The sequence below is a fragment of the Mesoplodon mirus genome (genome assembly GCF_964341445.2).
Source record: "Mesoplodon mirus genome assembly, chromosome: 11".
Taxonomy (NCBI): Eukaryota; Metazoa; Chordata; class Mammalia; order Artiodactyla; family Ziphiidae; genus Mesoplodon; species Mesoplodon mirus.
Genome location: NC_138987.1, coordinates 43,105,861 through 43,131,201, shown reverse-complemented (window position 1 = coordinate 43,131,201; position 25,341 = coordinate 43,105,861). Strand labels below are relative to the sequence as shown.

The 25,341-nt window shown below is 47.8% G+C and overlaps 1 protein-coding gene across 1 annotated transcript in view; it reads right to left on the bottom strand.

The window, feature by feature from the left end:
• TBC1D22A (TBC1 domain family member 22A) overlaps positions 1–25,341 on the bottom strand; it is a 326,009-nt gene that overhangs the window by 31,361 nt on the left and 269,307 nt on the right. Inside the window, exon 12 of the mRNA XM_082636735.1 lies at positions 3,694–3,789. Coding sequence (XP_082492861.1) covers positions 3,694–3,789 — 96 coding nt within the window. The remainder of the gene's footprint in view (positions 1–3,693; positions 3,790–25,341) is intronic.

The window sequence follows — 25,341 nt, the reverse complement described above, 5'->3', positions numbered from 1 at the left end:
TTTTGCGTCTACGGGACTTGGCCTCCTCTAAATCCAGAAGCACGATGACAGCTCCTACGTGGGGAGAAACTTCGAGGTCACAAAGCACCTCTGCAGCCACGCTGCCAGGTCACACCCCCCAATAGGCAGTGGGGTAGGAATGATCCCCCCTGGGTGCTACCCTCCCCACCGAGCAGCAGGGCCAGGGCGAACCAGGCTCTGCGGGCTGTGAATGAGGACCAGGGGGACTGCACGGGGGCTGTCAGACCCCCGATGTCCTGGGACACCAGGACAAACTAAGCAGCTCAGACTTTGGGGGGATAAACTAGAATGATTTTCTAGGGTTGCACATTACCACCTGTTTTATAAGCTGCCCTTATGAATCAGCCAAAGAACCCGGTAAGGCCAGTACCCCCAGTGCACCTGCATCCCCGCCGGAGAGGAGGAGCGATCAGGGGTACGTGGCAGCTCTGGCTCAGGACCTGAGCCCAGCCCTTCAAAGGCATCTTCAGCCACGCGCACCCATCCTCTCTGGGCTCCACGTTCTTACTGTGGGCACCCCACAGAGGGGAGGGACCAGGTCAGCGTGCCAGCCGCACCACCAGGGGACACAGGACTGGGCACAGGGGGGCTCCTTCCCCCACAGGCCCTACAGAATCTGGTTAGAAAACGGCAGCCAGGGAGAATCAGGCCGCGGGCGCTGAGGCTGGGACCTCTGTGGCTGGCAGGGTGGGGACAGGGGACTGGGGGAAGAGGCCGGCTTCAGACACCAGGGTGCGGTGCCTGCGGGCTGCATTTGGGCAGAGCTGGGGACCCGTCACCTGCAGGAAGGACGGCACAAGGTCTGCCCGGGAGACAGCGAATCCTCGGGGAAAAGTACAAGGTCCCTGGGGCCCCAGACCTCAGGGCAGGAGTGACCGCCCACTCCGGGAGGTGCCGCCCTCCAACCAGATGACCCAGCAACCCTCCCGGAGGTCCAGAGAACTGGACGCAACCAGACGCCTGGGCTGGGCAGGTCTCAGAAGCCGAAGCACACGAGAAGAGGCAGGACCCCAACTTCACTGAGCGTCTGGGAACTGGACGGAGGGAGCTAAGCCCATGCTCCCCCGCCCGCCAAAAGCACCCACACCGCTGGGCGTGCTGAACACGAGGAGGACTCTGTCTTTCTCCTGAAGACGCCCCTCAGGAAATGACTGTTCCCAGTTCCCACGGAGATGACACAGCGCTGTGCCATTTCCCAAGGGGCAAATCACGATTCTGCAGAGAGTGAGGGCCTTTAAAGCCTCTTCCACAGATGCTCCACTGTTGGACTCTCAAGCTGTCTTCCGTGCACACGGAATCATGTTCCTACAATGCCACAGTTGCACACGCAATTGTCCTGTGCCCACCAGGGCTCCAAAGTTGCTTTATTTAATTTGTTGTCTCTTCTTGTTTACTTTCCCATTCAGTTCAATTCCCCACAACGCAGTGGGTTCACAACATGCCCTGCATCCAAGCCCATGACATCCAGGCCTGAGTCCATCCTGAGTTTGGGGGAGAATCAACCTCATGGCTCCTCCAGGGCCTGGCACACCGGCTGCTGCACTGTGCTTGTCCCCTGGCCTCGGTGAGCCTCGAGTTAAGAGAGCAGGGCCCTGAAGAGGCCAGCAAAGTGTTCTTAGCAGCCGCCTAGGAGCACCCTCCAGTTACAACAGGGCAGCGTCTCTGGCCAGACAGCAACACGAGAGCGGGCAATGGGCAAGGGGCTCGTCTTCACGTCTTCCAAGGCCACCAGGGACGCAGTCACGTCAGGCGGGGCGGCCACACTGCAGAGCCCTGGGCAGCCCTCCACAGGCTCCTGCACATGGGGCGGGAAGACAGGAAGGCCGAGCGGGGCGGCCCAGCACCACCCACCCGTGGGCACCTCCTCCCACCCAGCTCAGGGACCCTCGCGTCCAGGGCTGCTCCCAGTGGCCCTGGACCCTGGCAGCACCATCCCTGTTCCCAGAGCAGCAGGAAGAAACGCAGGGCAGGACCCTTTGCACGAGATCACAACCAGCTTCAGGTTCCTGTTCCCAGCCGGGATGCATGCCGGCGGGCAAGGGCCATTTCTCGGGCACGTGAGGCTCAGGGGCTGCCCAGCGCTGGGGCTCACGAGCGGTTCCTGGGACAATGAGCCTTGGGCTCAGTGCGCTCCCTACACCCTTTCCGAACCACTGCCCCCCACCAGGTGCGGGCCCTGCGAGGGCAGTGATGTCTGGCTGGGGCCTCCCAGAACCATTTCCCCAACCAGAGAAGTCCCAGCGTAACTGAGGCAGCGACATCTGAGCCACCGTCAGCCTGGGGGACTCGGGCACCTGCATCACCTGTCGTCCAGGTGAGAGCTGGCCGGGCGCAGGTGTGGACGCTGGCCCTGGTCACCAGGGAGGCGGGGCCCTTCTCCCTTCCAACCAACGGCCCGGCGGCCACCCGCAGTCACCCCCCCTCACTAGGTGACGCAGGCTGGCGCCGGGCTCTCTCGGCACCGCCACGTGCCCGACGCAGAGTGACCCGGGGGGCCGCAGGCCTCCCATGAGCCCAAGGGGGCAGGGCAGGAGGCTGCCTTCTCCCCAGTTCACGGACAGCAACCGGAGGTGGGAAGTGGCAGGGCGGGGGTGAAGGCCGCCCTGGAGCCAGGCTCCTCCAGCGCGGCTCCCGCGGGCACGGCCGGGCCTGTGCTGACAGCAAGGGCAGGAGCCGGGATGAGAAAAGGGACCAGGTCTCCCCTCCTAGCACCTCGGGGCGGGGCAGGCTGGGCGCTGGGCTCTGCTGGCCCGGGCAGAGGCCCTCCCCGTCCACCGTCTCCTGGTGGCCAAGATGGAAAGCGCCTGGCTGCTGCGGCAGGGCTGGGTGGCTCCCCACGGCCCTTGGTGGGTGGCGCAGGGTCCTCAGAGCATCTGACAAGCACGGGAGTTGAGGGACCACGGGCCAAGCGAGCTGCCCAGTGTCACCACACTGTGGCCTGGGACAACAGGGCCTCCTTCCCTGTCCGCTCACCTGAAAGATGAGGGGCTCGAGGAGGTGAAGCAGCCAGAGTGAGCCCCAGCCAGTGAGGGGCAGAGCCTGGTCCCTGGTCCCTGGTCCCCTCCGCTGGTGTCTCCTCACTGCACCCCAGGCGGCCCGCCCTCCCAGGGGTCAACACCGCCCACAGTACCACCCCACAAGGCACACCTGGGGGCGGGGACAGGGCGGGGGCTTGGCCCACCTGGAGCCCCTGGGTCGAGCACAGAGCCTCTGATGGATGGGGGCGGGTGTAGCTCTCCCACGGAACCGCTGAGGAAACGTGGCTCAGGGAGGCTAAGCAACCACCCCTGGGTCACACAGCTACCAAGTGCTGGGCAGCCAGGCCATGTGATCATGCGGCCAGCCCCTTCCCTAACGCCCCACTCTCCACGGCTGTCACGAGACTCCCAGGAGCTCCCAGGGCCATTCTGATGAGGACACTCACCAGCCAGCTCAGGGGGTATGGTATCTCCTGGAGTCCACGACAGCACGTTTAATAAGGCCAGTGTCGGCAGAGCCCAGGCCCCATGTGATTTGTGCCCTCGGCCGTGGAGTCTCAGGCAGCAGGTCAGCAGTGACCACAGGCAGCCTGTCTCCAAGCTCCTCCACAAATAACCCTGTGAACTAAATCTAATACATCTCTCTCCCAGCAGGAAATCACACTTGGGTTCTTCTGAAAAGGCATTTACTTACTTGAAAATCTCTTTCTCCCAGTATTTCTTTCCTCCATCTCACGAGAAAAGCAGCACACACGTACAAGTGGAAATGCGCGAAGCCCTCGGGTTCCGACTGCAAGAGAGAACAGCCAAGAAGGTCAGCGTGCAGCCCAGACAGGCCGGCGGGAACACGGAGCGGGGCCGGCTTGCTCTCTTTTTCACTCAAGGCCTTCGTTTCTAATTCTCATCTCATTAAAATAAGGACAATTTTCTCTCTAATCGGGCAGCGGGACACAGTGGACGTGCCCGGCGACCAGGTGCTCGTTTGCTTTCTTGCACGGATGATGGGCAGCAACGATAAAAGGCCAGTCTGAGGGGCCCCCATTCTACGCACCCCATGAGAAGGGACCCGTTTTCTCCACAGAGGCCGATCACTCAGCCCTGAATGAAAGGCAAGAGCAGAGCAGGCGTCCGGCCTGGGCACTGCCCAGAAACGACGCTGACCGGAAGCGTGGGGCAGCGAGGATGCTGCGTTCCCCCCGAGTGGCCACCTGCACCCCTCCTCACTGCTCCCTGCGCTGCCAGGACAGACCTGGCAGTGGGCAGGGTGGGGAGAGGCAGACCCAGGGAGACGGGATAGGAGACCATGGAAATCATAAAATCCCAACTTGTTAGTGAGTCGGGACAAGGGGTTCAGCACAGCTGTGAAAAGAGGTCAGATGCTAGACGGTTTGACGGCTGAGCCAACAAAACACGTGGATGAATGCGGGACCTATGGGGTAGGAGAGAAAGAGGAACCAACATCCCTGGCCTGAACAAGCGCAAAGAGGAAGCTGCCATTTCCTAAGAGGAGGAAAGGTTTGTGGGAAAAGGTGCAGGAGAAAGTGTGTTGATGGGAAGGTTGTGAGTCTGTCCTGTGGGCACGCACCTGCTAGGCACCCGAGCGGAGCCGTCAGGCAGGCAGTGGGACAGATGAGTCCAGGGTGTGTTACCGAGTCCAAGCTGGCTCTGCTCGCCGCACGACGGGCCAATAAATCAGAGACGAGGTGCTGAGGCGGGGAATAGGACTTTATTTGGAAAGCCAGCAGACCGAGGAGACGGCGGACTAGTGTCTTAGTAAAACCATCTTATCGGGGTTTGGATGCCAGTTTCTTGTATAGCACAGAGAGGAGGAGGAGATGAGAAGTAAAGTGAAAAGGCCATAAGTTTTGCAAATATCGCCTGGAATAATGGTCAGCCTCGGGGAGGGGATGTGTTGATTTCTTCTTTCTTGTAGCCAGCCATGCACAGGTGGAACAGGGTCCAGATGTTTCCCTGAACAAAGGCACTTTGGTTTAACATTCAGGGGACAGGGTTCCCTGAGGCAGGCCATTATGTAGAGACAGTATCCTTTTAGTGAACAAATGCAGCAGAAAGCAAAGGTTAAAGTAAAAGAAACAGATGCAACATGGAGTCAGAATTGGCTCTTCCCTGTTACAAGTACAAGAGGATGGCCCCACGGTCCAGGTCACAAGTTTACAGAGGGCCTAACGGACCGAGCAGAGAGCTGGGAGGAGTGTGAGGTGCTGCCAGAGGGTCAGGTAACACGAGCCCGGGGGGGTGACTGACCACTGGGTTTAGCCACACGGAGGTCACTGGTAGGTCTCACTGCTTGGAGTGTTAGAGGGTGCTGAGGAGAAAAGCCAGAGTCGGGAGTGTGCTTCTGCATCCCACTGCCCTGTGCTGGCTGAACTGGCATTGGCACATTGAGCAGAACTGCCGCAGTGTGGCGGAGTCCTTCCCTTCTGCTTCTTGACTTAACAGCGACCTGACCGCTGCTTTGCACCTTTCGTGCCGGAGAAGGAAGCTGTTTTGCACTAGAACTTTGTGTAGATAATGTGTAGCCAGTTAGGACAGTGCCCTCCTATTCCTAATTTACTAGAGTTCTTATGGATGGTTACAGAATTTCATCAGATGCTTTTCCTGAATCAACTGAGACAATATGATTGTTTTCCTTTAATCTGTGAATGTGGTGAATTACATTAGTATCAGAGTTTCTTTAATGTTGAACCAACCTTGCACCCCCGGTAAACTCAATTTGGTCACAGTACGTTATATTTTTTAATCACAGCTGGGCCCTGTTTGCTGATCTTTCATTTAGGATTTCTGCTCTCACACTTACAGAAAACTGGCCTCTCACGTTCCCTTCTAGAGCCATCCTTGTCTACTTTAATCATGAAGGTTGTGTTTGTCTCTTTCCTCCTCCTCTTCTCAGAGTCTGTATGAGACTGGGATACCTGTCCTTCGAAAGCTGGCTAGAAATGGGCTGGGCATGATGTCTTCTTTGTAGAAAGGTCTGTATTCCTGATTTAATTTCCATATAATTATAAAACACTTCAGACTTCTTAAAATTTTTGAAAACATTTTTTTGTAGGAATTTGCCACCTAAATTTTCAAGGTTGCTCATAATATTCTATTTTTCTTTGAACCTCTGCTGCATTTGCAGCATCTAGACATTTCTTCTAAAATCATTATCCTTCTTGAAATGCAACCTTTAGAAGATCCTCTAATGAGAGGTCTTTTGGCAGTAAACCCTTTCAGTTGTCGTCTAAAAATGTCTTTACTTCATTCTCATTCTTGAAAGATAGAACTGTTGGTTATTACTTTTAAAGATGTTAAAAATGACATCTTTTGGCCTCCACTGTTTAATGCTATCAATCTATTTGTCATTCCCTTGTAGGAAAACACACTTTTCTTTCTGGCTGCTTTTGAGATACCCTCTTTGTCTTGGATGTTTTGCATTTTCTTTTCTTTTTTTTTTTTTTTTTTTTTTGGTGTATGTGGGCCTCTCACTGTTGTGGCCTCTCCCGTTGCGGAGCACAGGCTCCGGACGCGCAGGCTCAGCGGCCATGGCTCACGGGCCCAGCCGCTCCGCGGCATGTGGGATCTTCCCGGACTGGGGCACGAACCCGTGTCCCCTGCATCGGCAGGCGGACTCTCAACCACTGCGCCACCAGGGAAGCCCTGCATTTTCTTTATAATACTTATTCTCCTAGAGATATCCTGAGAATGGGTTGCTTTCATCAGTTTTGGAAAACTGTCATCCATTATCTCCTATCAAACATCCACCTGCCCCCTGCCATTCTCTGCATTTTCTCAGAACCCAGGTTAGGCAGGTGTGAGGTCTTTTCACTCTGCTCTCCATTTCAGTTAACCTCTCTTTTTATATGTTCCATCTCTTTGTTTGTCTGGGAGAATTACTTTCTTCATATCTTTCCTCCAATTTACTAGTCATCTCTTCAACTGTATCACAATTCCTGTTTAACTCACCCATTAAATTTGAAACTTGCTTCTTTTCTCAGACCTGCTTTGTAAATTATGAGTCTCCCTTTCCTCCTTCTTTTTCATTCACTATGTTCCCTTTTTATCACTTTAAACATGTTAAACTTATTTTCTAGAACATCTCAGATAACTTTAAAGTCTGTAGTCTTTGTAGATCTCTTTCTTACAGCTTGTTTTCTCTGCTGAGTCTTGCTCTTAGTGGCCTGCTTCCTTGTACTTTAGTGATTTTCCCCCTCTTGGAGCTTATGTTTGATGAAATAAAATTATTTTTAAGGCAGGACAAGAAATGTTTTAACATAAAATTTTCTCTGCCAGCCTGGGCCACTACCCTTCTTTAGTGTGCACTGTGCACCTACGCTACACATGAACCAGACCTCCCAAAGGACACGGGCATGCCTGCTCCGTCACAGAAGGCAATTTTCTCCTGGCGCCAGCAAGGTAACTCCTTAGAAGATAACATTTCTTAATCCTGTAAGGGATCAGGATGACCTACTACTCGCCTTGTACATGCAGATCTGGACTATGTAAACTGTCAATAGGTCATTTGATGGAGTATTACTCCTTCTCTCGAAAATGTATATAACTGTGCTTTAACTTCTAACGGGAGGAATAGTCCTCAGAGCTTTCTGAAAGACTGTCTCCCAGGTTATTATCCTCAGGTTGGCTCGAATAAAATTCTCCATTTCTTTCTTAGATTGACTATTAATTTTTCGTCGACATGTTCCTTGAAACTTTTATCTGTTGGAATTGTTTGAGGCATTTATCAAAAGTGGTTTTCTTTGGGGAAAAAAAAAACTTTGTGCTTGCTTCTGCCAGAGCCTAAAGGCACTATTATCCCAAGACTACTTTCAACTAAATTTTCAGTTTGAAAATTTTAAGACAAGTAATATGAATTGGGACTCCAAACTCATGTGAATGCAGGACTGTGGTTAGATATTCCGAAGGGAGGTGTTTTCCTTCCTTTTTCCTTAACTTCCATGTCCAAGGCCAAGAAAGGCGAACAGCAGCACCTGTTCAGTCCCTGGACAGGCTCCAGGTTTGTCTCCTGCCTGAGGCTCATTACAACCAGGCAGAAGGCCTTGGAAATTAACTGGCAGGTGCCCCTGGGTGAAGGCCTGCTTTGATGTTGTTGCTCCCTTATCTCTCTCGATTTACATTTTCTCGAGATTTCTCCTATAGGATAGTCTCTCTTCCTTTGCAGTTATGTTTTTGAAAAATACACCAGCAGCCTTTTCTGTATCCTGTGATGGAGGGGCCTCTTAATTTGCTTAACAACCTTTATTTAATCAGGGAATGCAGAGGTCAGCCTCAGGCCAGCCCTGGGACCCATCCTCACTCGGAATTCAAGAGGTTGGGCTGTGAATCCTGCATCCCCATAAGGTACCCCCGGCTGGCGAGTGGAGTGCAGTATAAGCCACGCGTTCACAGGAACACAGCATTCGGGGAAAATGGAGTTTTACAGCTTCGCTTAAGTGGATTATTTGTCTTCGATGACTTGGTAAATTATATTAAAACAGCAATTTAATAAATAAAAATTTCATATCCTAATGGAAACTGGGCTTCTGCTTTAATGAAGCTTAACCTGGACAATAAACATCACCATCAGCTGCCCGGATGAGACAAGCCTAGGAGGCAGGCTCTCTGCAGCGGACGCCCACACATCGCAGGGCCCACCACCCATGCCCACTCAGGACGGGGGTCTCCGTCGTCTTTGGGATCTGGCACATGCAATCGGGACCTTCCCCACAAAATCAGCCACGTGGACCAGCCGTTTCCAAACAAGCCCAGGGAGGAGCCGGCGAGTACACAGAGAGCTCTCCAAGGGAAGAGGATGAGCCTTCGGGAAGCCCCCTGGGCAGGGGCCACTGATGGATGACCACGGCGCCGACCCCCTGGGAAGCACAGTGCTGCAGCCATTTCAGAGCAGGCTCTAGGGAGGTGCCTGACCCTTCAGTCCAGGCCTTCCAGCCGCCACCGCACAGGGCCCAGGCTGCAAATCCTTATCTCCCATCTCCCCAGGCTCCAGACGACTTGGGAGGGAAAGGAGGCCAGAGAGCTGGAAAGACCACTCAGCGGTACACCAGGACGACAAGCAGGCCTCTGCCTCCATGGCGGACCATCACCTCTGAAGAACAAGCCTGTTAGCAGAGTCTCCTCCTAAAATGCTCACTCTCGGGATTCTGAGGCTGGGAATTCTGGGGGTCAAAGAGAAACACCGGTCCTATAACGAACGCCATTTTTAAAAAATCATAAATCTCTCTAGCTGAGGAAAAGACAATTCACATAAGACCCCAGATGCACTTGAAAATGACCATTTAAAAGCCCCAATCCCATTCCAGTCGGATCAGACATCTGAAATCTCAGGTCTTAAGATTTTTATTACCTCCAATCAACTGTGTCTAGCAAACCAGACAGCAAACCCAAACCCCGCTCCAAAGAGAAGGCAGCAGGATGATGGATGCCCACGTCACTGCAGGGGACCCCCGGCACTCAGAGCCCCTCCCAGGGCAGACAGAGGAGAGGAAAGGACACCCTGACAGGCCAGGACTGCAGGCAGGTAGGCAGCCTTTGGGTGTGTGGGGCCCATCCCTGTAGGATTTTCCCTGGGGGAGAGGTGGAAGCACCCAAGAATGCATCACACCAAATAAATGCAAGACAGCTGTGGGAGAGATGCTCAAGTTCTCTGAAAGATATCAAAGAAAACCTAATAAACAGGAAGATACACCAGGTTAATGGACAAAAATTTCAAACCTGAAAAGATGTCAACTGCCTTCCATTATAATTTATAAATCAATGTATTTCTAATAAAAATTCCAACCATGTTTTTTTGTGGAACATGAAGCATATTCTAAAGTTGATGTTGAAGGGCAAAGGGCCAAGAATAGCAAGACAACCCCACAGATGGACAGATAAGGGGAAGATTTACATCCACTCTCAAGACATTCTGTGAGACTGATGAAGACCATGTGATCTGGGCCTAGGACAGGTGGGCCAGGGGAGCAGAGACCCCAGGCACAGGCCTGTGGTAATGTGGGTATTTGTCTTTGGCAGATAGGGTAGGCAGACCAGCTGGGGAAGGATGGATTATTTGATAAATGATACTGAAATAACTGGCTATCCACATGGAGAAAGTAAAATTAGGTCCCTACCTCATGCCATACATAAGCCCCAATTCAAGGTGGATTACAAAGCAACCTGCAAAGGCAAAACCTTAAGAGCACAGGCATCAATTTTTTAAAAAATCAGTAAATTTGACAACACAAAAATTTAAAACTTATGTTTGACAAAGGCACTGTAATTAAGGTAAATGTATAAGGCACAGACTAGCAAAGGATATCTGCAGTGCATATATGACTGACAAAGGACTGTATCCAGTATCCAGTATATATATATATATATGTGTGTGTGTGTGTATATATATATATACATATATACACACACACACACACACACATATTTTTTTGTTGTTGGTTTTTGTTTTTTTGTTTTTTTTGCGGTACGCGGGCCTCTCACTGTTGTGGCCTCTCCCATTGCGGAGCACAGGCTCCGGACGCGCAGGCTCAGCGGCCATGGCTCACAGGCCTAGCCACTCCGCGGCATGTGGGATCTTCCCGGACCGGGGCACGAACCCGTATCCCCTGCATTGGCAGGCGGATTCTCAACCACTGTGCCACCAGGGAAGTCCGCACACACATATTTTTTAATCCTCCTAAGAATCAATAAGAAAAAGACAAACTACCTCATTAAAAAAATGGGCCAAGGATGTGAACAGACCTCGAGTGGTCAGCAAAAATAGGAAAAGCTGCTCATACTCACTGGTAATCAGGGATGTGCAGAGCAAGACAGGTAAAAGAAAGATGTCAGTTCTTATTTTTCAAATGGGCAAAGCCTAGAAATTGTGAGGACTGCAGAGTATAGGAGAGGATGTGGGCTGAAAGGAATTCTGCGCATGCTGGGCGGAGGGGTGGGGGGATGCAACTGCTGTGAAGAGCCTGGTAATATCGAGATGTTTGCATCCTGTAACCCAGAAAAGTCCTGTCCTAAACACAGCATCTCTTACATCAGGGTATAAGGAGACACAAATAAGAACGTTAGGATTGAGCGCTGTTTGTAACTGCAAAAAACTTAGAAACAACTCAAATGTCTTTCAACAGGAGATTGGATAAATTATAACATATTCATAGAGTGTGAAACTATAAAGAGTGAAAATAAATGAAATACAGCTACATCCATCAACATGAATAAGCATTAAAATATAAAGTTGAATACAAGAAGCAGGTCACAAAAGAATATTTAAGTGTGATGCCGTTTATAGAAAGTTTCAGAATATCATCAATATCATAAATATTGTTTATAGATATATATGTATGTGGTGAAAATGAAAAAAAAGCATGTTTAGAAATTATAAAAACCAATTTCAATGTAGTGGCCACCTCTGGAGAATAAGGAAGGAAGCTTCAATGACAAATGTGAAATTTAATTTTTAAATAAGTAAAATGATCTGAAACAAGAATGAAAAACAAACTGTCAGATTTGACAGAGCTGTGTAGTAAGTACACAGGCATTCACTGGATTATTAGCTACACTTTCTGTATACTTAAGACTTTTTAAAATTTAGGTAACTAATAAGAACCTACTGTACAGCACAGGGAACTCTACTCAGTACTCTGAAATGACCTATATGGGAAAAGAATCTAAAAAAGAGTGGATATATGTATATGTGTAACTGATTTACTTTGCTGTACAGCAGAAACTAACAACATTTTAAATCAACTATACTCCAATAAAGTTTTTTTTTAAGGCTTTTTATAATTAAAATAAAAGAAACAGACTGGGGACTAAATTGCAATGGTCTTTTCTGGGGTCACTGGGTGAGGGACCACTAATTCCTGGGCTCCAGCCCAGTCTGGCGCATCTGTCTGGCCCCAGCCACCTCGCTGTCACTCAGACTGTGGCCTCGGGTGGCTTCTGACCTCCATGACCTTGGGCAACCCCTACTCATGTCTCCTCCCAGGGCCACAGGCACAGGGGGCGGGGGGCAGCCCCTAACTGCCCTCTGTCTTCCCTTTGACCTTCCTCTGAGACTCTTTCCTCTGCCCTTAAACCAGCGGGGCTGTTGGCATGTTTACACTCTTACAGAGAAGGCTTGATTTTTGAGAGAAGCTCAGAGGATGAGAACTTAATGCAGAAGAGCTGTCCCCGGGGCAACCGGCCTCTCCCCTCTCCTCCAGCTGCTGGCCAGAGGCGGAAGATAAACCCGGGCGCTCCTAACATGACTTTTCTTCAAACTGCATGTCAGGTTCCACAGTGGATCTAGTTTTGCTTATAAAATGACAAAATGAAAGTTTGAAATGACTACACGATTAACTAAATGCAAATGACTTACATACGGCGTACACTTTTCAAAAAGTAGGCAATCAGGCAAAGAAACAGCTTTCCTTCTATCTTTTATAATAGAGAAATTGTGATAAAAGGAACAATTTTTCACCTTTAATCGCATCATTAAACTTTGCTTATAATTTTTGGCACTGAAATAAAATCGAATGGCCTTCTGGCACAGGAGATTTTCCTATGTACATGTATTTATGTAGATGGATTTCTGAGGCCATTCAAACGACAGGAATTGTTTCCCATTTTTTGTGCGGATCTGAGTGCACCAACTTCAGCTGTGCAAGCAAAATCTTTGCTATGATTTCCTTTGAAATATTCATCACCAGGCCAGTGCATTACACAATTACCTACCAGGAATGCAGAGCACGGCCATCTTAAAATTCACACCAACGCCCTCATGTTTGGGGCCTGGGCTGGTAATGGAACTGTAAATCACATTTCATTATGCAGCCAAATCCTGAGGCATAAATGAGCTGGTGCTCATCCAGCCGGCCTCAGAGTGACTGATCTATTATCTCTTCCCAGATAATTCAGGCATGTGTCTGTCCAAGTCTGAGAACACTCCAAATGGCTAAATGACAAAGGTCACGGCCAGTCCAATTCATTCCGGGAGTCACTGGTTGGATGCTCATCCAGCAGGGAAGGCTGGTCTGGGAAAGGGAGGTGACCCACCTGCTGTCGCTCTGATGTGTCAGCAATTCCCAACTGAAATGAACATTTTAAAGCTGGAAAAAGCATAAGATAACAAAGAATGCTGAAATATTTTTTTACATTCCTAATAAATGTTTATTCCTTTGTTGATGATGTATCAGGGTTCTCTGGAAAAACAGCACCAAAAGGATGTATGTGTGTTGGGACAACAGGACACACACATTTATATATATATACATATATATGTGTATATATACATACACACACACACATACACACATGCACATACATATGTATAAAGAGACTGACTAAAGAAGCTTGGAGAGTCCAAAATCTGCTGGGGAAGCCCAGCAGGCTGCAGGCCCAGGGAAGAGCTGATGCTGCAGTTGAATTGCAAAGGCCTTCTGGAGACAGAATTGCTTCTTGCTCAGGGGAAGTTGGCCTTTGTTTCATTCAGGCCTTCAGCTGATTAGACGAGGCCCACCCATGTGATGGAGGGCAATCTGCTTTATTCAGAGTCCACCAATTTAAATGTTAATCTCATCCAGCAACACCTTCACAGAAACATCCAGAAAAATATTTGACCAAATAGCTGGGTATTGTGGCCCAGCCTGGGTGACACACAAAATTAACCATCACCCAGATCATGATCCATCTTCAATTTTGAAAGGCATTCTCCAGTGCTGTGTTGCTAGGTCCTTTTAACTGATGAACAGTTGATTGGTTTAGATATTCAGTTAATCAACAACAGAAACAACAAGCTCCTACGGCTCACAGAGCCATAAGGGAGAAGTTGATCCTTAAATGCAGACAAGGCACACCAGCGAAAACCAGTTAAGGGCCAAACAAACAATGGCTTTGATTTAAATATGTTGGCACAGGCCTCAGGACAGACACACACTCCCCCAGCACGTGCACTTGGAGCAGACTGTGTGCCACTCGGCCCCCCTGGAGCACGGGCCGCTCGTCACTTCCAAGAGACATCAGGCAAGGGGGGGCTCGCACCACAAGTTCACATCACAAGTGTTGCGTTGCCTGCACATGCCTGGCTCCTTTACGGATGAAATCAAAGGCATCCTTTGAATGCTGCTCTGTCAAAACTTCATGAATTATGCAAGTTCTGGGGAACTGCAGGGGCCAGAGCCAGCACCACACTGTCACTAACCTCAGCTGTCCTTCTTACAGCCCCTCCCATTTCCCAAATTTAAACATTGCATCCCTGATGGCCTGGCATCTTTGTGAGACATGAATCACGGTCTGGGCTATGGGCACCACCTTACAGGCGTTTTTGCTACCCTGTCCAATCTGATAATCCCTACTGTTGTTCAAAGTTTGTCAAGGATGTTCCTGGCAAATTAACAGGAAGAAGATCCTGCTGTGGGTCCTGATTATTTTTTCTTTGAAGTAAGAAATGACATCACACCGGTTAATAACTCAAAGCTTCGATTGTCTCTGCAGACCAGCCTGAGCCGAGAGAGCAGAAAGGTCAGAGCAAGTGAGTGAGCTGCAGCTCCCGGTGAACAAGCCAACTGTCCATCCACAGCCCTGCGAGAACGGGGCAGCACTTCCCTTCGCTGGACAGGCAGGCCTGCACACGTGCCCGTCCACAGGCTGGTACCGGGAGAGCTCAAGTGGCACACCCTGCCTGTGTGGCGAGCGTGTGCTCGGGAGCTGGGTCCCCCCCCTTACCGCCGTCTCCACTGCAGCTCCAGCCCTGGCCTCCTCCCCGACTCTCTCCTGAGGCTCCTCCCAGCTCTCAAGGCCTCAAAGGCCCCTGCCTCTGACTGCACCTTCCCGGCTGCCTCCCCTGCGGCCTCTCTTGGCTGACTCGGAGGGCTGTGCAGCCTCCCTCCTGTGCTCAGTGCCATGTCCCCACAATATACCAGGACACGCGTGTGCAGCCCGCTCCTGTACCCCTGACCTCTGTGCAGACACCGGCCCACAGGGACCCCTCTGCCCTCCTGGAGAGGGCAGCTGACCTGGTCCCAGCTCCCGTGCTGCCTCGGCTGCCAAGTGCTCGTCTAGGAGCGCAGAGCGCGTGTCTACTTTTGGGGAGAGCTCCAGGAAGGCCAGGGTGACGTGTCTAGGTGCACAGCACAAAGCCCTGCGCCCGGACAGGGTCAGAGAATGAGGCCGACACCCCGCTGCGTATCTCATGGTGAGAACAAGTGTGAAACTTGTTAAAGACGGACAGACAGCTTAGCTCCAAACGAACCTCAGGCTTCTTGATGGAAAGGGAGGGCTGAGCCAGACACCTTCTCAGGCCTCGGACGTCGGGACAGGCTCCAGGGTTTGCACTGCGAGGGCAGGACCCCGAGGGGCCGAGGGCCACGAGTCCACTCCCAGGAGGGTCGTTTCTGGATGCCTGCCTCTGTCCACTCACCCACACGGCCATCAGCCTCACGAGCAGTTCTCTGTAAAGTCTCATTCTGGTAGGAAACGAATGAGGAGGATTCTGAGAGCAGAGGAACTCGCGGCCTGTAGGCCCCTGCAGGCCCCGTGTCTACCTGGACAGGGGCAAGATCACTCATTTGCTACAACAAAGCAACAAAGGACATTGACTTGAGCCAAAATGTTAGCTTTTCCATCTCCTTGACTGGCATTCCCCAAAGTTACTCAGCCAGGGGAGTACGTGGGAGGCAGACGGTGGTGGTGGAGGTTCACGGGGGCCACGCACACCCTCCACCGGATGATACTGTCTGAAACGAGAGGGCGCAAGCTTGGCTGGTCCCCAGACACCCCCGGCTGACGTGGAGCTCCCTGCAGGCAGGGGCTGGGCCTCACATCGCCTGTGCCCTTCATGCCAGCTCAGTGCTTGGCATCAGATGTGGCTTGGGGCCCGTTGGGTGGATGAGACTCAGATGCACCAACACATGTCCACTCTCAGCATGAAGCAGAAGCAGAATCTCAATCTCTTGGTCACAAGCCTGGACCCTTCATTCTTAACCAGCTCCCAAGAGGCTGTCACACAAAGTGAAATCTGAGAACCACTTGGGTTGTGAGCTTCTGGGGACGAGGACCTGCCTTCCCTTTGCCTGGGCCTCCCCCAGCAGCTATCGCAGTGTTTCCACACACAGACGGTATTTGGAAAATGATCAAAATACCGAGTGAATGAATGAAGGCCACAATCAAGTCCCAAGTTACGGACTAAGCTCATTGCTTCCCGATGACTGAACATCCTCAGGCCACCAACCCTGAGTCAAGATTTAAATCAGCCCCCTTGTAAATAAGGCTGTGATTGGGACGGTTATTGCTCTGAAACTAATTTGAACAAAAAGAATCCACATTCACCTAATAGCCATTTTCTAGGGAATGCCCAGATTTAGCAGAAAACATTGACAACAGAGAAAAGAATTTCCTGTGAGCTAAAACAAGGAAAATTACACAGACACCACGGCAAACTAAGAAATAAGAAAGAGTCTGACACAATGCGACTGTCCCCGTGTTGTGTCCAGTGGTCCTGCCGCCATGACACCAGGACTACTCTACATCCTTTCAGGCCTTGTTCCTTTCAAACTCCCTCCCGCAGGCCAGGCCTTCAGAGTGATTTCTAAAAACATTTTATAATAAGACTTTTCAAAAACTCCCCAAACTAGAAAACACAGAATAAAGGAGCCCATGTACCCATTATTCAGGGTCCACAACGATCACGTGGCCAAACCTGTTTCACCTCTTACCCGATCCCCATGCTGCCCACAGGCTGTGGGGATATTCTAAGAAATCCCCGCCATCACAAGTCATCCATGAAAAGCAGGTCACCTGTTCTGTGGGTGTTTCCCACTCGGGCTCTGGCTGGCGAGTGGCGCCTATGTCCCCTTCCCCAGCATGTCCTGTGAGCTTGGACTTAGACCCTGAAGCTGGGGCGGAGTCGGATGCAATTCTGTTTTGCAGGAATTGACGGGGCAGCGCACCCTGCATGCTTCCCACCAGGAGGCTCGTGGCTTCTGCGTCTCTCCTTCACGACACTATGATTGATTAGCAGGTCCAGGTTTTGCCAGACGGATCCATGCGTTAGAAAGTTCCCTGCCAGCCACCTCTGAAGATTTTCAAAGCCACTGGTGAGAGTCCTTAAGCTGTTATACCATTAGGGTGACAATGTGATTCTTTCCTTCCCTCTGCATTTATATCCGCTTTTTTTTCTGTAAGGAATAACTTCTCCTCAAAAACTATTCGATTACCAGAAAAGCACAATACTTGCTTGAATCGTTCCTTTTGTTTATCAGGTGATGCCCTAGCAACCTTCAAAGGCGAGCTGGTGAGGGTTTAATTTAGAAATCATGATGAATTCATAGACTTTAACATATTTGGTTTACTTTAATCCACTGCCTTCATAATTCTTCCTGATGTTCAATTTTCCCATTTCTGACCCCTTTAAATTGGGCTTCTGACGTGACCCCAGAAGTCTCTGAGAGGCCCCTTGCTTTCTTTATGATGAGATGCTCCAGAATCATCTTGAACATTTCCTGCCCTAGACCTGGGACTGCACCTTTTCCTAAGGAGCCCTGGTTCCTTTTCACGGGAAATGGTATGGAGACTCCACAGGGTGCTCATTTACACTGGGTTGATCACTGGACCCAATAATTTTCAGTGGAGGAAGCTAGAAGATGTGATTTTATTTCTTTTAAAGAGAAGAATACATCACAGGTTCATACTGAGTCTTAAATCATATTTAAAATTATAGCGTTTTTCCTTCTTTGATTTTATGCTTGATTCTCTTTTAGGTTAAAAATCTTAGTTCCTATAACATTATCGTAATTACTTATTTGCTTTACGCTAATGTATGTATTTATGTGTAATGTGTGTATATAAACAATAGTTTCAAGACAGCACTAATGTCATTACTAAACATATGATTGCTGAGTGGAGTTTTGTAAATTTTTTGCAATTCTTTTTGTGCTTGAAACATATGCTACTAGGACGGTACATGCAAATCGCTCAGAAGTCTGCTCAAAGTAATTTTGCTCTGTGTGATTAGGCCACCAACTCAATATAGAGTTAGGTTCTTTTTTGTTTGTTTGGTTTTGGTTTTTTTTGTGGTACGCGGGCCTCTCACTGCTGTGGCCTCTCCCGTTGCGGAGCACAGGCTCCGGATGCGCAGGCTCAGCGGCCATGGCTCACGGGCCCAGCCGCTCCGCGGCATGTGGGATCTTCCCGGACTGGGGCACGAACCCGTGTCCCCTGCATCGGCAGGCGGACTCTCAACCACTGCGCCACCAGGGAAGCCCTTAGGTTCATTTTTTACCTTTTAATTTTGTGCTTGCTTTTTAAGGCCCACTTGCTTAGGTTTAGTTTAGTTTTATACTTATGAAAAGCAACACATGATTCCACAGTAAGAACCTCAAACAAGGTGCATTTGGAGAAGTCGGGCTGCATCCCTGTCTCTCCACACCACCCATCCTCCCCACCAAGACCGCACCTTTTCCACTAGGTTCTGGGTTACCCTTTCACTGACTTTTGTTTGTAATATAAGTAAACATGTGCGCACTCAGGAAAAGGTGTGTGTGTGTCTGTCCGTCCGTGTGTGTGTGTGTCTGCTCATACACTACCAACCAACCAACCAACCAACAAGTAAGTGAGGGCACCCACGCATGCTGTCTGTGCCTTGCCCCTCCCAGTAAACAGCATAGCCAAGACGCCCCCAGCCATGCGCAGAAAGCCCCCTCATACCTCCTCACCCCTGTGGGGTGCACCAACCCCTGGGAGTGTCAGTTTAGTCAACCAGCCCTGTGCTGACAGACATCTGTGGGGCTCCGGGCCTTTCACCGTTACAAACAGTTCTACAACGGATAGGTCCCATGGATACAGCATTTTCTATTTTCTCCAGCTTAACTTTCGGATGGTTCCTGGGCCAACAGGGAAGAGCCTGTGTAGTTGGCAAGAGAACAACAAATAGCCCTTGTATGCATCCTTCCTGGGCCCTGCTTTTGACCTGCTGCAGCCCTGTCCTCACCTCCCTGCTGGCTGCCCGCCTTTCTTACCAGCTTACGGGTCAGTCACTACCGGCTGACGGCTCACCTGCGGTGGGCGCTGGATAACATTACCCCTCGTACAAATATTACTGCATATATACTAGCGGTACAGAGGGACAAGGGCCTACATTGTCGTTTTCTCATTGAACCTTTTGCCGATAACTGTAGATCCACATTCAGTTGCAAGAAATAATACAAAGAGACCCCATGTTCCCTCTACACAGTTAGGGGCTACCCTTCTAATTTGCAGGAACAGGAACACTGATCAACCCCCTGGCCTGGACCCCGTGCTGCTCACACAGCTGATGGCACGGGGCTCAATGGACACATCACAGTCATCAGATATTTCACACGGGCTACTGAGTCAAGGCATGTAGTGGGCACCGGTGGGCTGAAAATTTTTAACCCGGAATACGATTTTAACTTCACTGTTTAAATGAAGATTCCTTTGCCTTGCACATTCACCAGCGCACATGTATGTGGATGCAGGATGCACGTGTATCCATGTGCATGGATGCAGATGTTGGTGCGACCTTTTCTAAACAGAGGCCAGCTATTCTCCCATCTCTGGGTTCCTGGTGAATAAATATTAATTTGACCATGAAAATTATACTGTTCAGATCCTTGGCCATTATTTTTTTTTCTGTTTGATAATTCATACACTGATAAGAAAGAACTAAAATTCTCCATTACAACTGTAATCTTTCTATCAGATTCTGGCTTTATGTTTTCTTATCTCCATGACTTAGGACATATATATTTAATGTTGTTTTGCTACAATAAAATGGCTGTCTTTAATTAACTCAATACAATTTCCTTTAGTCTTTTTAATCTTAATATTATCATGCCTATTTTGCTTCTGCTCGAGTTTGAACAGGAGAGCTTTGGCCAGCATTTTATTTCTAATCCTTTTATGTCCCAAAAGGAGGAATAAATGCTAAGAAGGAAAATTCAAACAAAATCTGACAAATATACTTTAAGATTACATGAATGAAATATTCATTGAATCTGTGGGTATTTAAAATAATATTTTTGGTGCTCAATTTTACTTTTTGGAAAAAGTCAATTCATGGCCAGCCAAATACTTTGATATTTTACTATTTTTAAATTATTTAACTAAATATTGAGTTAATACCAAATTTTTTTTACATATACGGGAGTAAAAGCATACCAACAGAACAAGAATTCTTCGGCTTACTATCCGTTGTTTAAGAAGAAAACTAACCTCTCACTGGGTAACTTTCTCCAAAGCCAGCCCAGCCCTTTCCTTGAGATTCCAACCCTTCGAAGGTAAACGGTATCCCAAACTGTGTGTTTATCATTTCCTTGACTTCCTTTATCTTTGCACCACAGTTGTTTCCTTCTGGATCTGAATTTTAGATAAATGTAGCACAGGGTGTGTATGGCTTGAGGACTTTTATTTCATTCAACACTACGTCCCTGAAATACATGCCTGTCACTTCATGCAGCTGCAGACCATCATTACTTCCCGTGCCTCGCTGACACTCCACAGTTTCTTCATCCACACTACTGCCGATGGGTCTTTAGGCTCGTCTCCATTTCTGGCTATTACAAATCAGTACTGCTGGAATCCTCATGCACATTTGTAAGAGTCTCTCTAGATGACTGGTTCTCAAACCGCTGTGTGCTCCAGAATCACTCGGAGCCCCACCCCGCCAGCACATCTGATCCAGGGGAGCTTTGGGACGGGGCCCAACAACCTGCATGTCTGCTGCTGCTGCTGACCCAAGGACCACACTCTGAGAACCACCGTGCCATGCGGAATTCTGCAATGATGGGAACGTCTCACGTCTGTGCTGTCCAATCGGCAGCCGCCAGCCGCAGCGGGGTCCTGAGTACTTGAAAGCTGGCCTATAGGGCTGGTGAACTAAATTTTTCAGTTCTCTAAATTCTAACTAGTATTCATCTAAACGGCCGCGTGTGGCTAGTGACAGCGCAGCTCTGAGTACATATAACCCAGGAGTGGAATACCTGGGTGGAGAAGAATGCATCTCCTCAACTTTCCTAGGAAAAGCCAAATGATTTTTTGAAGTGTTTTTTACGAGTTTACACTCCCCCACGACCGGCCCCTCCAGTGTGTATGATGGTTCTTACTGCTCTACATCCTCAGTCCTCCCTAAAGTGTGATATTTTGTCTTTCAAACTTACGCAGAGGGTCCTTAAACGCTCCCTGGTAACAGGCGCGCGCGGGTGCGTGCACACACACACACACACACACACAGCTTGGCACGAGGGTCCTGGGGCAGGGCGGGAGCTATTGCGAAGCAGCCTGACCCTGAGGACAGAGCCCTCTGGGGGTGACTGATTTATTCAGAGCGCTCTCCCCTTCACCTCACTGCCTGCGGTGAGCGTTTCCTTCTGTCCCAAGCACTTGGTAAGGCCTCAAAATTGAAGCTCAAGCTCAAAAGATTTAAAAAAAATATGACTTCGGTGTTCCAATTACTCTGGGTTCATGTGTTGACTCCGTTTTTGTTTTGTTTTACGGTTTTAGGGACAGTTTTTTTTTAATTGAGTATGTCTAGCCAGTATTTTAAAATTTTTATTAGCTTTTTCTGATGTAGAATTTACATAAGGAGAAATACAGAAACCTAAGAATACTGCCTGATGAGTTTCGACAAGTAAATGCACCAGCGGAACCAACATCTCTATGAATACAGAATGCACCCTTCCCAGGCATCCTGCAGGGGAGTCACAGGAAACCTACGGTTGGGAGCTCTCTCACTGCTGATGCATTTCGCCAGTTCCAAAACCTCATATAAATGAACTCACACGGTCCGCACTCTGGTGTTCGGCTTTCACTGGCAAACACAGTGTCTTTGAGATTCATTCCATTGTCGCTGAAAAGCATCACACTGTATGAACTTGTCTACCCATCCCCTGCTGATAGGTGTTGGGCTAATATGAATAAAGCTGCTCTGATCACTCTCCTACAAGGGGTGTGTGTGTGTGTGTGTGTGTGTGAGTGTGTGCAAACATAAATGTTCGTTTCTCTTGTGTAAAGGCCTGGGAATGGAGCTCTTGGATCAGAGGGCAGATGTATGCTTAGTTTTATAAGAAATTCCCACTTTTCCCAAGTGGCATTACCATTTAACACTCCACCAGCCATATATAAGATTTCACACACTTGCCAATGTTTAGCACTGTCAATTCTTTTAACTTTAGCCATTCTGCTGAGTGTATAGTGGTCTCTCACTGTGGTCTACTTTGCATTTCTCTGATGACTAATGATGTTGAGTACTTTCTCAAGTGTTTATTGGCTATTCATCTACTTTGTGAAATGTCTGAGTCTTCTGTCCGCTTTTTAATTGAGCTATTTGTCTTTGTAATATTGAGCTACAGGAATTTTTATATACCCTGGATAGGAGTCCTTTGTCAAATATGTGTATTTGACACATATGTGTAAATACCTCCTCCCAGTGTGCCTCTTAACTATTCTGGACTTCACCTGGTTCCATTATTCTACTATTTAGTCTTACGTCAACATCACACCGTCTGGATTACTGCAGCTTTGTGGTACAGCTTGAAATCAAGACTTTAAGCCCTCCATCTTAGTTCTTCTTTAACAAAATGTAAGTTTTGCAATCTTAGGTCCTTTGTATTTCCATATACATTTCAGAATAAACTTGTTAGTTTCTACAAAAAAGCTTGGTAGAATACGATTGGGAGTGCATTGACTCTACAGATCAATTTGCAGAGAATTAATATCTTAATATTAAGTCTTTCAACTTATAAACATGGTGTATATCTCACCAAGTATTTCAACTTCTCTGAGCAATGTTTTGCAATTTTTAGCGTAAAAATCTTAAGTATCTTTAGTTAAAATTCTATTTATTTTTATGAATTTCATGTTAGTATAAATGATATTGGTCTCTAAATTTCATCTTCTAATTTTTCATTGCTAATATACAGATATACAATTGATTTTTGCATATTAACCTGTATCCAGCATCTTTATTAGTTCTTGTTCTTTTTTTTTTTTGTCAGACTCTAGGATTCTCTACATATGTAATCAATAAGGACAGTTTAATTTTTTACTTCCCAATCATTATAATTTTTATTTCATTTTCATTCCTGATTGTCCTGGCTAGACCTTCACGTATAATATTGAACAGAAGTGGTGAGAGCAAATATCTTTGACTTGTTCTCAACTTAGGGGGAAAGCATTTGATAACTTTACCATTAAATGTGATATAAGCTGTAGAGTTTCTGGATGTCTTTTATCATCGAGGAAGCTTCCTTCTATTTACAGTTTACTGAGAGTTCTCTTCATGAGTGGGTGTTGAATTATCAAATGCTTTTTCGGTATCTTTTGACATGATCTTATAGTTTTCCCCCTTATTCTGTTACTGGGATCAATTACATTGATTTATTTTTGAATGTTAAACCAACCTTGAATGCCTGAGATAAATCCCCTTGATCGTGATGTACTGTTATTTTTATAATTTACTTGATTCGATTTGCTAATGCACTGTCAAAGATTTCTGCAACTGTGTTAATTAAGGTATTGGTTTATAATTTTCTTTTATTATAACGTCCTTGTCTCATTTTGGTATCTCAGTTAGGCTAATAAAAAGAGCTGAGAAGTGTCCTCTCTTCCTCTACGCTCTGAATTTGTGTAAGATTGGTATTATTTCTTCCTTAAGTATTTGAAAGTTCACCAGTGAAGTCATTTGTGCCTGCAGTTGTCATTACAGAAAGGTTCTTAATTATGAAAGGCATTTCTTAAATGAATACAGAGCTTTTCAGGCTTCTTATTTCTTCATGTGCAAAGTTTGATCATTTGTATCCTTTAGGAATCTGTCCTTTTCCTCTATGTTGTTAACTTGACTGACTGTTAAAAGTTGTGAATAATATTCCTTTGCTAAGTTTTAAATATCTGTAGGATCTGTAGTGGTGGCCCCTCTTTGTTCATGATACTGGTCCTTTTTTTTTTTTCCCCTCTGTTTTCTTTCTTTCTTTTTTCTTTTTTCTTTTCTTTTTTTTTGGTCTTGATTAGCCTAGCTGGAGATTTTTCAGTGTTACTAAACTTTTTATTAAGCTAACTTTTTTTTTTTTTTTTTTTTGGTGGTACGCGGGCCTCTCACTGCCGTGGCCTCTCCCGTTGCGGAGCACAGGCTCCAGACGCGCAGGCTCAGCGGCCATGGCTCACGGGCCTAGCCGCTCTGCAGCATGTGGGATCTTCCCAGACCGGGGCACGGACCCGTGTCCCCTGCATCGGCAGCCAGACTCTCAACCACTGTGCCACCAGGGAAGCCCTAAACTAACTTTTGATTTTGTTGATTTCCTGTACTGCTTGCCCATTTTCTATTTTATTGATTTTTGCCCTTTTCATTGTTATTTCCTTCCTTCTGCTTCCTTGGGAATTAATTCTCTCTTCTTTTTCTATCTTCTGAAGGTGGAAACTAAAATTACTGATTTTAACTCTTTCTTCTTTTCTGATGTATGCATTTATAGGAATATGTTAGCTCTCCAAGCACTGCTTTAGCTGCATACTACAAATTCAAATGTTACATTTTTATTACTTATTCAGTTTAAAATATTATCTGATTTCCCTCTGATTTCTTTGACTCAAAGGTTTTTTAGTGGTGTGCTGCCTAATTCTCAAAAATTTGGAGAATTGTAGACATCATTCTTATTGATTTCTAACTTAATTCTATTATGGTTGGATGACATCCTCTGTATAATTTCAATCCTTTTACATTTTCAGAGTTGTTTTATGGCCCAGGAAATAAACTATTGTGGTTATTGGTCACTGTGTACTTGAAAAGAATGTGGCTGGATATCCCTAGTTGTTGGATTATTAATGAGGTCAAGCAAGTTGCCTGATGATATTTCTGTATCTCCCTTATCTTTACTGATTTTTGGCCTATTTTATCAATCACTGAGACAGAAAAATTAAAGTCTCCAGTTATAATTATGTGAGGCATTCCACTGATATTAATAGCCTTTAATATTTTTCTATACTAATTGCTCAGTTCTTGTCAATTCAAATGCTAAATGTGGCCCTGAGTAAAAAGTTAACAGGGAGGAACATCCTTTCCCTCACCCCCACCTGAGAGCCCAGGCTGAGACAGAGGTACACCCAGATGTCTCCCAGGCTGGCAAATGGATTCTTTTCCTTCTAGTTCATCCTTTGTCCAAGAGTATAGCATTTCAGTATGGCCTTCCCTAAGTGCCTTCGCTCTGCACTCCCTACCTGTGAGGGGCACACGGTCGACCTCTTGCTCCAAGTGTTTGTTCAAACCCAGGCCTGAAGACTGGCAAAAAACCCCTCCCCGCTCCCATCTATTTTCACTTGGGCCTCTGGGATGACCCTGCAAGCTTTCGTGCAC